This window comes from Scophthalmus maximus, chromosome 18, assembly GCF_022379125.1.
Source record: "Scophthalmus maximus strain ysfricsl-2021 chromosome 18, ASM2237912v1, whole genome shotgun sequence".
Lineage (NCBI taxonomy): Eukaryota > Metazoa > Chordata > Actinopteri > Pleuronectiformes > Scophthalmidae > Scophthalmus > Scophthalmus maximus.
The window spans coordinates 1,675,950-1,693,197 of NC_061532.1; the positions used below are offsets into that span (position 1 = coordinate 1,675,950).

A 17,248-nucleotide genomic window follows, 5' to 3' on the forward strand; every position below is an offset into this window, starting at 1 on the left:
GATCCTTACCTGGCTTACATATGGGGACAAAAACTGATTATTTCCATTGTTTTGGCAAACACCCCTCTTTCCATATCCTACTATACAACTTTAAAAATATTTTTTTACTACTCTCAATTAAATTATTTAACATGCAATAACTTATTTGATCATTCCCTGGCGTTGTTTTCGCAGATTTCCTTATAGCATTATTTAGTTATTTTATTGTTAACATTATATTTATAGTTCCTTCATCTTCCTTATCATACTGCATTGCTTCTATATTTTTCCTTACTGTTCTCTCCCCTGTCTCTTTTCCTCATCATTAAAATTGTCAGTACTATGTACCTTAACAAATGTATTCACTAATAACTCAGCTTTATCCTTATCTTCTATTATTATCTTTTCTCCATCTTTCATTATAGGATAACCATACTCTTTCCTCCTGCCAGACATCCTCTTAATCGTCCCCCATACTCGTTTTAATGGTGTTGTTCTTCCTAAGGAGTCACAATACTTCCTCCAAAAAATATTTTTAACTCTCTTTATTGTTGTTCCAACTACTACCTGCTTTCTTTTGTATTCAAATACATTTTTAAAATTATGTTGTTTTTTTCAAGATTTTAAATGCCTAATTTGGACTTTTTTTCATTCTTGGGTCCACAATGAAATTATCTTATATCTTTTATTACCACTTCTTTTTTGGTATTGATTCTTTTGCTGCTCCTAGGATAATACTGCGCATATTTCTTCATTAAGCTCTTTAATTTCAATTTTCAATTTCCCTTAATATTCTAAAGTTGTTCCAATTTGATTCTTTAAATTTCCATCTTCCTTATCTCTCATCCCTCTTCATCTCCTTTTCTACTCTTATACCTATGGATATTGGATAGTAATCACTCCCTATAGTGCTTCCCTTAAATACTTCTCAACTACTTTTCCCAACCAGAGACTGTGATACCAAAGTGAGATCTAATGCTGACTCTGTACCCTTTCCATAATTAACCCTCGTGCTTGACCCATCATTTAAACACACCAATTCCTTTTCATCTATTACATCCTCAAAAATGTCCCCATTTAAACCATCTTTTTCACCCCATAATGTGCTATGGGCATTGAAATCCCCACACCAGATAATATTACCTCTCCACAGTTTCAATACTGATTCTAGTTTTCCTTTCTCTAACTTCTTAGATGGATTATAAAAGTTAATTATATTCATACTTTCTTTCTTGTTCCATATTTCAATAACTATTAGTTCTAATTCTTGTACTGTATCTAACCTTCTATAGTTCATACCTTGTTTTACAAATATTGCACACCCTCTGCCAATTTCCATTGTTTCTATCTTTGCGTATTGTGTTATATCCTTTAATAATGAAAAAAACAATGTTGGTTTGAGCCATCTGTTTTTTGTTCTTAATTTGTCAATGTATCCTTTAAACTCCTGTCCATATGCTATTAGACTTCTGGCGTTCCATTGAAGGATCAACATTAGGGTGTGTTTTGAGAAACCCCCTCTGAGTTCCCTTCTCCTTGACTATGGTCAGCATGTATCATTTCCCATTAGAAATCTTTCATATCTAGGAATTTAGTTGCTGCCTTAACTATGATTTTCATTTTCTCCCATATTGTTTTTTTTCCTGCTCTGAACATTTTATGACGTATGCTAAAAATAGCACTAGTCTATCCATTGATATTCCTGTGTTTTCCTTATTTGCCTGTTCATGACCTAGATGTGTCTGACCTGAACCCAAGCTTGTCTCACACTTTTTTCTGGTTGATTCCTTCTTCTCTTCTTTCACTGTTTCATATCTTCACAGCCTCTGCATTTGTTACTTTCCGTTCTGTTTTTATTTGCTGATTTGAACTGCCTGTTTCCTGACTATGCATCCACTATAAGCTGCTGTGTGGTTCCCTCCACAGTTACAGCATTTAACTGTATCATTGCTACCACATTCTCCATATTCATGCTCTCCTCCACATTTTCGGCATCTCTGTTTCCCCTTGCATACATTAGCAGTATGTCCATATTTCTGACATTTATAGCATCTTAGCAGAGGTGGAACATATTCTCTTACGTTGAAACTCATGATTCCTATTATCACTTTTTCAGGAAGCACCTCTTCCTTAAATTGTAGCAGCACCGATTCACTATCCTTTTTTTGGCCGTTCCTGAAAGCATGCATCCGTCTAATTCCTGTCACTATTCCTCCTCTCAGCAATTTCTTTAGATCTTCTAAATTTTCTCCATTGGGGACTCCCCTAATTCTTATCAATTACTCTTTTTTCCAGTATTTCTTTTTAACACACATAATTCAATTTCATTACTTTATTTCTCTGCTCAGCATTTTATCAACAAACTTCCATCACGCAGTACTTTCGCCATTTCTTTTCCAGGATCGCCTTTTCAATCCCGTCGTCAGAGTGATTGGACTGACTGATGTTATCGCATTACCTACTTAAAATTTGAGATTTATCTTAAACACTTCCATCATAATCTTTTTCCTGTCATATCTCCCTTCATTCTGCTCTTCTAATGCTTGTTTTCTGTTATCCTTTTTCCCTCCTCATTTTCTACTTGTACTCTTTTCCCATTCCGACTCCATATCTTCATCCTCCGACACTCCACTCATACTCTCCATTCTAATCCAGTCACACATTATGCCACAAACCACCAAATCAAACCTTCACTCTCTCACTCGCTCTTTCCAGTGCTGTTTCCACTTCCGCCTCCGATCTTCTTCCCCGGACCCTGTCAGGGCACATTGCTGCCTCTCACAGGTCAGTTGAGGTAATATTTCCAGGTGTCGTCATTTTCAGAGGGTTTATCTTGTTGACGAGATAAAAATCCATGACTGCTTCCACTATCTCAATTTGATGCTCAGGGGGATTTAGTAGGTCTCTCAATGACATGTTCTGTATTCCTATGTGACACATTGTAACTGTTCTCTTTGATATTTATATTGCTGATAAACCAAAAGTACATGTTGAACAGCCTTGTCATTATTACAGTTTCTTTTTTTTCTCTGCCTAAGTAGCAGGCTGAATCTGAACATACGACAGCCCTCCTTGGCCGGATTTCCTCCACCCACTGTAGTGCCCATATTATAGCTCTTAGCTCTGTTGTATAAACCGATACCCCCTCAAAAAGTCATTTGAGCTTTACAATATCAAATTGTGGAATATAAAAAGCAAAACCTGACTTCCTAGTTTGTGGATCTTGAGATCCATCTGTGTAAATCTGAAGATACTGTATGTCTCCCAGTGATTTTCCAGCTTTTGCTTCACCATACCCAGATATAGACTACTTTCATGATGTTTTCTGTTTTCCAATATACTGAGGTCTATTTCTGGGGTGGGCAGTATCCATGGAGGTATCACTGACTAGTACACTTGCGGGGGCACCCCTACCTCTCCTAGTCCCAGCTTCTCCCCCTTTTTAATGATGTTAAACAAGAAACACTTGTTTAACATCATTCCCTGACCCCAACTCCCAAGCATTATTTAAAACTGCTTTTGCCGGGTGCTCTTCTATATATACCCACACTTTGACAACATATTGAATAGCCAGTCTCTCTTGTCGAATTAACAATGGCAACTCCCCCATCTCAACAAGCCGGGACTGGAGTCGTACGAAGGGCCCCACAACATAATCTCAGAGCCTTAGCCTGTATGACATCCAGTTTTTTAAAAATGTGATTCAGATGCTGTTCCATAACATATACAACCGTAATCTAGTCAGCACCCTATGTACTACCTGAGAGGGAACACATTTCATTTATCACTTTCTCACACTTATTTACAACATTATTTATCTGTTTCCCCCATGTTAGACTCTCATCAAAGTGCACTCCCAAGATTTTGAAATCTTTTACGTTCTTAATTGATTTTCCATATCTAAATAAACCATCACATTCACTTTTCTTGTTTCCAAATATTACATATTTTGATTTTTCCACTGAGATTTAAATCCCCACTTTTCACCCCAGCTAGTTCATTTGTTTATGGCTACCTGCATTTGCTCAGTTGTTTGTTTCAAATTTCTTCCTCTTTTCCATATGGTCCTGTCATCTGCAAACAGGGAAAGTCTGAAACCAGTCCCAATATCCTGAAAAATATAATTTATCATAACGTTGAATAGTACTGGACTAATCACACTTCCCGGTGTTCCATCATCAACCCTTGTACCCTGAGAAAAAAACATTTGCAACCCTAACTTGAATGATCCTGTTCATCAAAAAATCTTCATCCAATCCAATTAAGCATCCACCCTCTGACTCCAGCAAACAAGCCCCTCTTTCCATAGCATATCATAAGCCTTTTCAATATCAAGAAATGCCTCCACTAGGGCTTCTTTATTTACTATGGCTTTCTTAATATCGCTGTCAAGGGAAAGCACGTCATCCATGGAACTTCTTTCCTGTATGGAAGCCACTTTGTACTGGTGTAAACCATCCCTTCTTCTTTAATTTAAACATCAATCTGTCTGTGACCATTCTTTCCATCATTTTACATAGCACTACTTTTAGTGCAATTGACCTATAAGATCCTGCCATTGAAGCATCTTTACCTGGTTTTAATATTGGGACCACCACTATTTGCTTCCAGGAGCTAGGAAGAGTTCGCTCTTGTCATATGTAATTTACTTAAGACATACAGTAATTTCCTCCAACACTAGATCACTTAAATTCTTAACAATCTCATAGCAAATACCTGGAGCTGTTGACCTCCCTTTCCCTATTACTCTGTGCAATTCTTCCAATGAGAAAAATACATTACAAACATCAGAATTATCTTAATTTACCTCAAGTTTATACCTGTTTAGCGCTAATGTCTCATTAATTTTGCTTATACCTTCCTCACCAATTTTAGCTTCTGTACTAATAATTCTGTACTATGCGCCATACTGGAAGATGTTCTGGCGTCATCTTCAATTCCTGATGTATATTGAGGTCTACAAGTGGTAAAGGGAATAACCAGGGAGGAATGGAGGAGATTGAAACAGTAGGGCTATACTGTAGTTGATCTAATCTAATGCTTGCTGCTTCAGCATCACCAATCCATCCAAAACTCTCCTCGCACCCGTCCCTAATCTCGCGGGAAGAATGTTTGGAAATTCCACACGCATGCGCAGTTTATGTGCCCTGATCTGTGTTATTGTTATTGGCAAGCCCCGGGTGTTTCGCCCAGCCTTGAAGCAAAAAAGACATGCTGGCCACTCGTGGTACTGCGGCGAAAAATCCAACGCAGCCGAGGTTCAAGTTCCAATGCGGAACGAGGATTCTGGCTCGGTTACGGTAAACGTAGTAAGAGTATGTGGAAATCCGCCTGGCACTAAAGACTTGATGTCAGGCTGAAGGGAATTACAATACATCTTCTTCGGATGGTTGTGAGCCGCTCGTCAGCTCGTGGCTGCGTCGGCGCGATGAGATGTTTAAAAGACTGAAGCAGAAGATGAACGAGGAGCAGGTTGTGGTTGTTGACGTTTTGCTCTGAGCTAACAGGCTAAGCTAACAAAAGGCTGAGCTGCTCAGGCAGCTCGGGTATGTGGTCATTCATTCGCAGATAGTTTGACAGTCCTTCTTTATTATTGCGCGATGGAGTTCATTTCACCACCTTGACAAACGACATCTTAAAAAAAAGTGACACACCCAGTCAGGGACGGTGAAGCTTCGGTCCGACCTGATAGTGTTATTAAACTGTTCTTGTTTTATTTTAAATGTTCTCGTCCATATCATTCATCTAAATGTTCAGTAACATGCTTTATTATTTTAATATTATTTTAATAAATAAAAGTTCTTGAACTTCTTTCACTTGTTTTTTCTTTTTCCATATCAAATATGTGGGGCATGAATGTTTTTCATTAAAATACGGGGCTCTGCAGTGTTGTGGAAATATTCTTAACGTGAAACTGTTTCATAACAGAGTCACCATGCAGTCTTCAATTAATTTACATATGAAAGTCTGATGATTTTGTGATATCAAATTAACTATGAACATCCAAAATACCAACTATTCATCACCATTAATAAGTTGAATTTAACTAACAAAACGCAAATGAATCTCACGTCATAAAAGATTGAATTAACTTTTAATCCATTATAAACACATTTGCTGTACTTCAGTCCACATACAGTAAACATACATGTGACATGCTCATCAGCTCGTCTATTGGGGAAACTACATGTGGCTCTTCACGTTTGTTTAAATTTTTTGATAGGACCCCCTTGAAAATGAAATGATACATCTCAAAGGGCAATACTTAATAAATTCAATTAAATATAATATTTATAAATATAAGTGAAATCAAAAAGCTGAGGTGGATCAAGTGGTGAGGCTATATCAATGGTTTAAATCCACACATTGCATCTGATATGCTGCAACATGTGTAAATATATATATATATATATATATATATATATATATATATATATATATATATATATATATATATATATATATATATAAACTACAAAGTAAGTAAATGGTTAATGAAGTCCTGACAAGTCAGGTGACTGTTGGAGGAGATGGCTTAAGAGAACTCTCGGTGATCATCCATGGAGTAAGATCTTATGATACATCATGAGCTGAGTTCATGGCTCAGCTGTTTCACGGTTTCACGTCCGAGGCTAGTCCCGTAGAAGTCTGATTAAACATCCGTGAAGTCCACTAGCATAGTATGTAGCGTAGCATTCATGAACGCGCAGAGCGATATCCAGAACGCGGTTCGCACGTCCTCATAACCCAGAGGCACGATGGGAGAAACGCTACAAGTTTGTTTGTTTTCTTTGGTTAGTGTATATAGTAAATAATAGCGGTGCTGAGGCACACTCCATACCAGTTGGTGGCGGTAATGCACCAATTTGTTGTTTGCCAACCGCCAAAGAAAACCCAGAAGAAGAGAAACGCTACTGCGCAGAATCAGGTAGCCCACATCCGGGAAGTAACACGGAAGTCACAAAACTTTTTCTGTCTGGGCAACATCCGGTATCTAGGTCTTAATTAGTAAATCTATGATCCAACTGCTGCTGCTGAGTTACAGTGAGTGGACACATCATGGAAACGACAGGAGTAGCACTTTGCGTCATATTTCATTTTTTTGCCTCAGTGACGTCAACAGAGTCGTTGCCTCAACTCAATACGGTAAGTAACAAGGCGGCTAATAAGAGCTAATATGAAGATGTTGATGTTAGCATCGCGTTACAGTTCACTATACTGACTGGCAGATATTCTGGATTTAACCCTCACCTGTCCCTGTGGTTTCTTTTCCTTTTCATTTGTAACGGTTACGGTTAGGAAACCGTCCTGATTAACGTGACAGCAGGGACACTGGCGGACACACAGTTGCAGGATTCCAACAACTTGCAGGTGCACAGTATAAACAAACTTCTTGAGGAAAGGTCTAGTGTGAAGTTCTATGAATAATGAAATGCGACAAATCTGCAATCAACAAAACGCTGTTGCTTTTTCTACTTCCAGATAAATTTAAACATATCAGTGGGTGAAGAGTTGGTGTTGGTCAATGATGTCCCAATAGAACTGTCAGGTGTCACCAGGTTCAACTGTCAAGCTCTTCTTTGTGAGTTTTTACATTTAAAGGAAACTATAATGGAACTCAGTAGATAGCATACCTCCCAAAGACCCAACAGTCCCTCCTTAGTGGAGTTAATGACTATTTTATTTGTCCATATCAGTCTGTCAGTGCTAATAAATTTGTGTATTTTTTTTTAAACAGAACAATCAAAGATGAATATAACTCTTTTCTGTTGACACTTAATTGGTTAATGAATGTTTCATTCCTAATCATTTTTATTGATAAGTTACTGTTGTTTAACTGAGTGGCATCTTAAACATTTTGAATTCCTAATGGAAATCATCAGAGAAATGTCACAATCTTCATAATACACTGATTTGTGTTTTCTCCAGTGGACAGCTTCAATGGCAGCAGTGAGTTTGAATCTGGGGAGCTGGTGTCCACTGTCACCCGGGTCATGGTGAGCCAGAACCGGCTGTACAGCAGCTCTGAGGAGGTGTTGGCTCTGCAGGTGTTCAGTGAAGTGATAGAGGTGGAGGGCAAAGAGGTAGACACCTTCCTTGAATCTAAGTTTCCGTCTTGGGTCTAAATATGACACCTGACCATGATAACTGGAAACAAACACCCACAGAAACTTATTTCTGTTGGACGAAAACCTCAAAACTCGCAACCTTATCAATATTGTGAAAATATTGTCTGAGAATTAAAAAGTGTGTGTTCCAGTCAAAAAATATTTGTGTCATTTTGTTACCCCTTAGTTGTAAGTGGCTTTGGGTAAAATTTTGACAAATGAGTAAATTAACTGTAAATAAGAAAAAAAAGAAAAACCCAAATACCTTCTGCAAAGTTATAGGTTCCATTGTAGTTAAAAGACTTCCAGTTGCTGAGAGGGTGTGTTAAAAATATAATCTGTCAACATGTTTTTTAAATGTGTTCCTGGTGAGTTCGTTAGCATCACTTAAGCATTCTGTATTTGTATATGAAGGTCCAGCAGCCTGACATGTGTGAGGTGAAGATACTGATGAGCCCAGATTTCCAGAAACTAGCCCAGTTTACCAACATCTACCCTATTGGCAACAGTGAGATCTTCAGGGTTCCCAGGGAGAATGACGTGGTCGTCACCGATCCACCAAATCCTAGAAAGAGTATGAAGACATGGGTCTTTTTCTGATCTTAATTACTATCATGCAGATAAACTGGAGCTTATAATTTTTTTAAATTTCTTCTACACTTTTTAAATCAGATGAAGATCAGCTGATCTCTCAGACAACCAGCCAGTACCCCCTGAAGCACACAGAGACCACCATGGAAGAGACTGCAGCTCCTGGAAAGCTCCCAGAGACTCCTCTACGTACGGACCCTGACCTGCTGTATGACGGCAAATACGATGATGAATTAATTGACCGAGAAAAAAGCCAGCCGGATCAGATTCAGATGGAAACTCCCCCCAAAGAGCTGATATCATCTTACTCAGTAAGCAAAGTCTGATATGGTTGATGATATACACAGTGCATTGACAGCGTGTAGCTGTTACAGGAGGAAAGATGTCAGTGGCACATCTTTTGTTCATGAAAAGAAGAAAATTTCATTTTATGGATGCCAAACGGGCTGGTGGGAGTCAGTTGGAAGATGCATAGAGGGAAAAGCCATTTTATCTGTAGGGATGCACTGAAGTGAATGTTATACCACTTTAACTCCCAAATTACAGTGTAGACCAAGGTTTTTTATACGCGGGTCGACCTGCTTAAAATCGGCTATTGGCCACTTTCACACACCAGGGTCTGATGATCGCCAGAAGACGCGGTGCGTCATGTTTTGACGTCATGATGTTGGTGAACGCGCCGGAAAACAGTGTAGTGATAGGTGGTGTTCAAATAACAACAGTGTCGTAAACAACAGAAAGCAGCCAGCAAGGAAACCAGTGAGACGGTGGCTAACGTTACCTTATATCTTGTACTTTTGTCACTTTTTCAAAGTATACAAACTCAGCGCAGTTACCAACGGAGACAAGCCTTTATTGCCTCCGTCATGGCGCAAATTAGCGCGTTCACCTGGGTGTGACATTCACATCAATGCTGATTGGAGGTGAAGCCGATTATTACACGGGTCTATTGCAGAGTCATTTGACCCGGGGCTGAATGCCGATTAAACGTTTTCAAACTGCAGAAAATGCCGTGTGTTAGCGGTTTTAAACTGTTTTTTGGCCAGTGTGAAAGGGGCTCCTCCATCACTCATGTGTTTTGGTGTTATACTCTCTGTAGATTACTGTTTTTAAACATGATCTTATTAAAGGCAACCAGTCTTTGTTTTTTCATAGCTCACCATAGTGCCACTGCTGATGTTTTGAAACTGGGATGTGGCAGCCCTAATGTCAACATCAAGGAGTCAAACGGAAGTTGGCCAAGTTTGACTGAAAAATAATATTGCACTTACACATCATAGAAGCCCCCAACCTCCAACAAATAATGTTAGTATTAAAAAATAATCTTGTCTGTATGAAAGCCCTAATGCTTTCTATCAAAAAATAGCAGAGACCAGATACTATTCACAACAAAATTAGCATTTTAGATATTTTAAAGTTGACTAAACCCCTCCATCAAAGAGCAGCGTGTAATAGCTTTCATTGGTTTAGTCTTATTATAAGTTCATTATATTTACTCTTTTGATAAAAATAAATGAAATCATAGTAAATGCGCAGGGAACATTTTAGTGATATTGACCAGGAGTTTACTGTATTGTGTATATCCGATGTCTTATATTAGCATAAAACCTCATATTTTAGAGATGACCATAATGCAAACAGCCTTCCCTCAAAAGAAACTGTCAGTACAGGGTTTTATTAAGTATTAAGTATTATTTATCAGCCACACAGTATCATAAAGTAATATCTGAAGCCATTAGTTTGCACCTCAGCTGTCAGCAAGTCATACTCAAATTTTAATGTACATCAATGTGATCAAAGCATTGTTTATAAACACAGTAACCTGTTTCCTGTTCACCACCTCATTCAAATCTAGACCTCTGATCATCACTTTTGTGACCTTTTGTTAAGGTCCAGAATAAACATGGTGGGTGTGAGAGTGCCCTTAAACATTCTGGTTTGTTTCCTACCCTTTATTTATATAGACTAACTTTAACTAGGAGCGCTGTAGCCCCTTAATGTCATTTTTTAGGGGGACACCTTATTTCGGCGCGCTACGCAATTATCCAAATTTCGCCAATTTTACTGTGCTCTGGTAATGAATAGACAACTTACAGAAATTACAATGTGCTGTTTTATTTTAATTTCACAATTGAATTGAATGAAGAAAAGGGGTCAATGGTTAGTTTTGCCATTGTTGAGTGAGACGTTAGCAGGGATTAAAGAAAAGACTTCATTTTCCCCATCTACCCTTTTAAAGGACACTTTTTTCCCGCAATAAGGTCGCCTCCCATAGGTTTTCATGTAAAAAGTTGGATAGTGTGTACACACCTTTGACCCTCAATGCCTTCTAAATAAGTGAAATAATGATATTTAGGCACCACCTCACACATTGCTGCTGTTCTGTAATACCTCGGCGAGCGCACCGACATCAGGTCCATCAAGCCCTCGGAACAGGCCGGCGAGGTGCGACGCTAAGAGGGGAGGGGAGGAGCGACACGGAGACATCCGGTCCTAATGGGGCCGCAGACTAGATGAAAGGGATAAAAGAGCGCGCTGCTCTGGTTAAACCGCACCAGGGCCCGCCCACGGGTGCAAGAGAACACGGAAGGAGAGTCAGGCCCGAGCACGCGCAATATGGGCACTGCACCATTGGCAGAGGAGGTGATGGAGATCTACACTGATCTCATGCGTGACCTCTCTGGAATCTAATTGACGGAAATCGTAGCGACTGAGAACTAGTTGACATGACCCCTGCACTTGACTAATCACTCCCGGACTCTTCCCCCTCTCAGAGACATTGACTTACACTGGCATACTTGCTCCTATGTTTAAAAAAAAAAAAAAAAAAGTCTGCACATTAGCAGGTTGCACGCGTGCGAGTAGTTGTAAAAATTTTTAAATGGTCGCAGCCTGGAGCCCTGTATAGTCATGTTTCAACATTGCTAGTAAACACTGCATATGTAGTATGTTGGGCTATTTAGAGATTTGTGGCGGAATTAAAAACCTCATTTTGTGGTGTCCACCCTGTCCTCAGGCCATGTGTCAGTGGATGGAGCAAGTGAGGGAGCATCTGAGGCGCTTCTGCGCCGAGTCCCTGCCTCTCTTCTTCCTGGTGATGTGGGTTGTGGTGATCGGCGTTTTTGGATCAGCGGTCATAGTCAAGATCCTGGACATGTTCTTCCCAACGTGTGAACACAAGTGAGTTTGTTTCATTAGGTTTACAAGTGAATTAATGCTGATTGCTTATCCACAAGGTGTAATTAACTGTGATCACTTTATATCTCTTTTTAAAGGCACATTTTTCACTCAAATCCTATGACATTAATGCCGGAGGAGGAGAAGCACACACTGTTGGAGAGCATAGAAACAGAAGTAGAGGGAGAAGAGAAGAATCCTTGAATAAGGATCGACTTGGCCCATCCATTTATTTTCAGTTTGTTCTTGTTTATTGTTCAACCATGATTATTGTCTTACATTTTCAGCATGGTCTGGTTTTGTCCTTTGCTCATATTCAGATTTGTAAACCACCACCTTTTTTACTTCACTTTACCCTCTGAGCACATAAGCCATGGAACAGGGGGTGGTCAAATTGACTTAACTCAGTTTGCTGGTTTAATGTTCGTCCACATGATGCCCTCAGTTACAGTCACATGCTCAAAGTGGAAAAGAGTGTGAGTGGTTTATACTGCTGGATCTCGAGTTCATACGATGTGATGTCAGCCGAGAGCTGCTGAGAGGTTGGAGTGTGGTGGAACTTGAAGTGTGTTCACCAACATCTGTTCATTCAGTGATAATTTGCAAAGAAAATCAAACTCTTTGCTGCTGTGATTGATCAGACAGACAATTTTTATTAAATCACAAATGACTGCAATGACAAAAAGTACTTTTGTACTTTTACAACTTCCAAAACATGCCCAAGCAAAGTGGCTTCCGCATTTGTCGTCATTGTTGTTTTAGATTAGAATTTCCCTCTCACATCAAGGTCCATTTAGTACCTGATCTTCTTGAAGATCATGTGATATGATCAAAAGCTTTGAGTTTCGAAGCTTTTGATCTTTTTAAAGGAATGGTTAGACATTTTGCGAAATACGCTTATTCACTTTGTGAGTTAGCCTAGTATAAAGAAAAAAAGGGAGAAACAGCTAGCCATGTGCATATAATATATTTTTTAAAAATATGCACAAAAATGGAAATAAAAACATTACAACTTTTGTGAGTGGTTATCCGCCAGATAATGATGACACAGTGACTTCTCAGATTGGTTGTAGTTGTAGAGCAGGGGTGGGGAATGCTCGGCCTCTGGGTTGTACAGTTTATGCACCATGGGACTGTTTGATCCAGCCGGCGTGGCAAGTTGTTTTGGCTCAAAAGCAGCAACTACCATCCAACAACATACACATAGGCAAAGAGAAGCAGTTCCAGTCATCACATTAGAGACTCTAGTGTGATATACATGTTCAGCAATCTACTATGGCACTCAAAGGACATTATAAAAATTGAAATGGTCCTTAATTGGAAAAAGAAAAGAAAACAAAAGAAAACAAACAGGCTTATCTTTTTTTGTAAACTACAGTGTAGAATCCCAAATGTTGCTTCTTCCTTTGAGATTGTGATTATCCCATCAACTTGACTTAGTGTCCTCTATTTTTATTTATAAGCTCTGTTTACAGGTTGGTCATGTAACAGTTCAAGCTGGTAGTGAATTTTAAGATTTCCCTCTGCTGGACTAAGGGACAAACTACTTCAAATGGTCTTTTGTGCCTATTGACTGAAAATTCAAAGTCATTACAGTAAATAATTCAAACTGACTCCAGGAAGTCAGTGCTTCTACCTGTCGGTCGTATTTTAAGTGAAGACAAGATTAATACTTAAAACAAAGATATTTGAATTTATTGTCACAGATAGTTCTGAAGAAGTAAGGTAATGTCTCATCTTTAAAAAAAAATGCAGATCATCATCTGTTGAAACTGCCCGTTGTGTTGCACACTAAGTAATTGTGTCCCTCTCACACCACTTTGGATCACTACTCTCACTACTGAGTGGAACACCTCCCTTTGAGGTTCATATGTTGATTGTCATTCTTCACAGTGCCTCAGTGACAGTTTTGGGGATTCTGTCACTAAAGGGACGGGCTTCATTTTACCAATACATGGAAAATGCTGAGTAATTAGGACAATTGACAATGAGCTTTGTGATGTTAAGCAGCCTCAGTTACAATTGATCCAATGCATATGGTATCTTTCATTTTCTCTTCATTTCAGAAGTGAATAACTTGAGTATTGGTGTGTGCCTTCAGGACACTGGAGTTAAATCAGGATTGCTCTAAGACAAATTGAGTTATCATTTTCACGCTAAGCCCCTCCCATACCAACATATAGACACTTACTATTCACAACTGTTTTTCACATTTTATAGTTCAGCTAGAACTCCACGATGGTGGCCTTTATTGTCTAGGAGGCTTTTTGGAAGGGTATATTGAGTTATTGAAGTGAGTCAGTAGGATTCGTGTTGGGGGTGTGGAAAATATTGACTTTTTTAAACTTAATTATAGCACCACCATCCAGCCAATTGGGTTCATATTTTTGTTAAGCACTTGAACATCATTTCTAGTTACTGTGCCACTGTTCATGTCTGTAGCTTGGTTCAGCTCACAGGAAATTTAGGCTTAAATGGCAGATAGGCTATTGATGAATAGGTCACACCACAATGTTTATATTTGTGGTGCCCCGTGTGGGTGGGGTATAATTTATGACTATCAGGCAAATTCTGAAGGAATTAGGGGCAATTTCCTGCTAAGCCCGATCCTTTTTTTTGATTTATGGCGGCTTTGTTTTTGGACCAGTCTTGCCCATTTATAACAGAATTGCATAGTCTTGCAAGGCTCTGTCCAAAATTTGGTGTTTATGGAGTTGAATTCCCAAAAAAAGTATATTCACCAAAAATCCATCATGGCGAACTCTCATGGTCAGAGAGATTCTTTTGAAGAGCACACTGAGCTGGACTTGTGTGTCAAATTCTAAGTAAATCTGACTTTCAAAGTGAGTGGTGTTGGTTTGGGGCCTTAATTACAGTGCCACCATTTGGCCGAGAAGCATGTGCAAATCATTTACAGTTATTGGGCCGAGTTTAATGTTTTCTGGCTAATTCTTGGCTTGTCTACCTCTTAGGAATCCGAACCCTAATTATTGTAGGGAAATAAAATACATTTAGTTTTAAATTTGGGTTTGAAAACTGGAGTAGAACCGCCACAAAGGTTCCTTTTCTTTCTTTTGTGGTTAATCCCATGATTTATAGATCAGAATTACTGAGATGACTAACCTCCTGCTTATGAGACCAGACTTGGCTCAAGGCAGGTTAATTTGGGTTTTATCATTTCAAATTTCATTGTCAACATGTTTTTTGTGTGATTTCAGAAACTTTGTCACGCTTAAAAAACAGCTGCACCCATAAAAAATCAGCTTGTGTACCTCACAACAACAGGAACCGTGTCTCTCCCCAGGGCTCAGTTTAGCTGCAGGATGCATGATGTGCTGCATGTATAGTGTAGTAAATGCTGTCTGCTGTTCTGTCAGTAGGCTATCCATTAAAACTAAGAAACTGCATGACTCAGAACAACCAAACCTGTTACAAGTGTATGCCTGGAAATCCAAAATAATACACAAATCAATACAACTGATGTGCTGTAGATGAAACAAATTTAGGCTGAGGCGAAAAATGAGCCAGGCATGGATTCAGATGTGTTGCTGAAGAATAAAATAACTAATCTGTCTTCATTTGAGACATTTGTGTGTATAGATTGTATGAATTACAGCTGGACTATGTATTTGGATCTATAATTTAAGCTGAATCTGTGCCATGACATTTATTTATTGTTTGATTCATGTCAGTTGTGCAGGCTGACGGAGCACATTGTGAACACTTGCAACATTGTTTTTAATAAGATTATTGTTGTTATGCCCTATCTAGGGGTGTCCAAGACATAACTTGAATGTGCACCAATCTTTCCCAAGTCCCAAGCAGCCACAAGGACAAAATAAGTTCATGTTGAAATAAAGTTGTTTTATTTACAATTTCTTTTTATAGTAAATCAGAATTGGGAGTTCAACGTAGCTCAGGGTGAACAAAGGCCAATATAACAAACGAAACAATATGTCTAGGAAGTCATTAATACAACCACAAAAGAAAACAAACTAAATAACAATAACTTACCTTATTATAACTATAATAATCAAGAGAAAACTTTTTAACAAAACCTGGCTGTTCAACCCGACCAAGTGCTAGAATACAACAGAACTGTCATTAGCGATCTCAACTTATGTGACCAATGGGAGGGACGCCATCTTGGATTTTATGTAGGGGAGTTGCCACCAGATAAGCCAAGCTAGCTGGAAACTAGTCCACCAATCACCTCTGTGTTCCGGCGCATTACTTTGAGCATAAATAGTCACACCTGGTACATGCAGCACTCTTCAGGGGTCTCATTTATAAACGTATGGACAAAATGGGGCTGGAAACGTGCGTACTTCCCATGCCACTTCCCACGCAAACGTTGTGATTGATAAAAACAAACTTGACCCATGCGTACGGCGCAGATGGTGAGGTAGTGAACTGAAGTCAGATTGTCGAAAGTAAATGTGAGAAGAACGATTATAAGTATTGATGCCTTACACAGTGCATGAACGCCATTTTTGGCTTCTGGGGGCACGTAAACTGTTAGTAAGGATCTTACGCGCAGTTTTATAAAGGAGACCCCAGATCTGAAAATCCAAGAGCAAAACAAAAACCAACACAAAAGTAATATAACATTACTACCAATTTAGAGGGATTTGTTAGGGCCTTCTTACACTTGGAGTTATTGGGCTGAACATTTTTCTTAAAATTCTGTCAGGCAGATGAATGTATGAGATATACTAATAAATTGACCAGTATTTGTTTATCACTCATTGAACTGTATCCATTGCATTTGACCTAATAAGTAGCTGGATTAGAATGGAAATATCAAGTATTGTAAGTTAAAAAGTCTGTCCTTCACACAGCAATGACTTTGTCCTTTTTTAACTGGTTAGTACAGACCCTGTTGACAATTCAATTATCAGGTGTTCGGAACTCACAATGATCAACATCAGTATGATAAACCCCAAAATGTAGTTTTCACGAGGCTCTACATTGTTTGTTTCTATAGATCCATCTATCCATTTTCTTCTGCCTATCTAACCCTAACCCTAACCCTTCCTATTTACTCTCACTACTTGTTTGAGTTTACCAGGTCTGTATGGCAGCCTTTCCCACCATCTGATCCAGCTCACCACGAGGTGATGATCAGTTGACAGCTCTGCTTCTCTATTCATCCAAGGGTCCACTTATGAAGCACCTTATGCTCGACATGGTATTTCTTATTGCCAATCCATGACTAGCACATTAGTCCAATAACAAAACACTACAATACAATCAGGTTCCTCCAAGTTTCTCCATTATCGCCCATGTGAGCGTTAAAAGCCCCCAGCAGAACTATAGATTCCCCAAGCATAACCCTTTCCAGGACACCACCCAGAGACTCAAAGAAGGCTGGGTACTTTGAGCTGCTGTTT

The 17,248-nt window shown here is 39.0% G+C and overlaps 1 protein-coding gene across 1 annotated transcript; it reads left to right on the top strand.

Annotated features, from left to right (window-relative positions):
- Positions 1–6,910: 6,910 nt before the first annotated feature.
- On the top strand, positions 6,911–15,438 carry ginm1 (glycoprotein integral membrane 1). Its single transcript, XM_035617010.2, has 8 exons — positions 6,911–7,125; positions 7,279–7,350; positions 7,462–7,561; positions 7,909–8,063; positions 8,502–8,661; positions 8,760–8,989; positions 11,695–11,858; positions 11,954–15,438. The coding sequence occupies exons 1-8, from the start codon at positions 7,039–7,041 to the stop codon at positions 12,057–12,059; spliced, it is 1,074 nt and encodes a 357-aa protein (XP_035472903.1). The 5' UTR covers positions 6,911–7,038; the 3' UTR covers positions 12,060–15,438.
- The last annotated feature ends 1,810 nt before the right edge of the window (positions 15,439–17,248 follow it).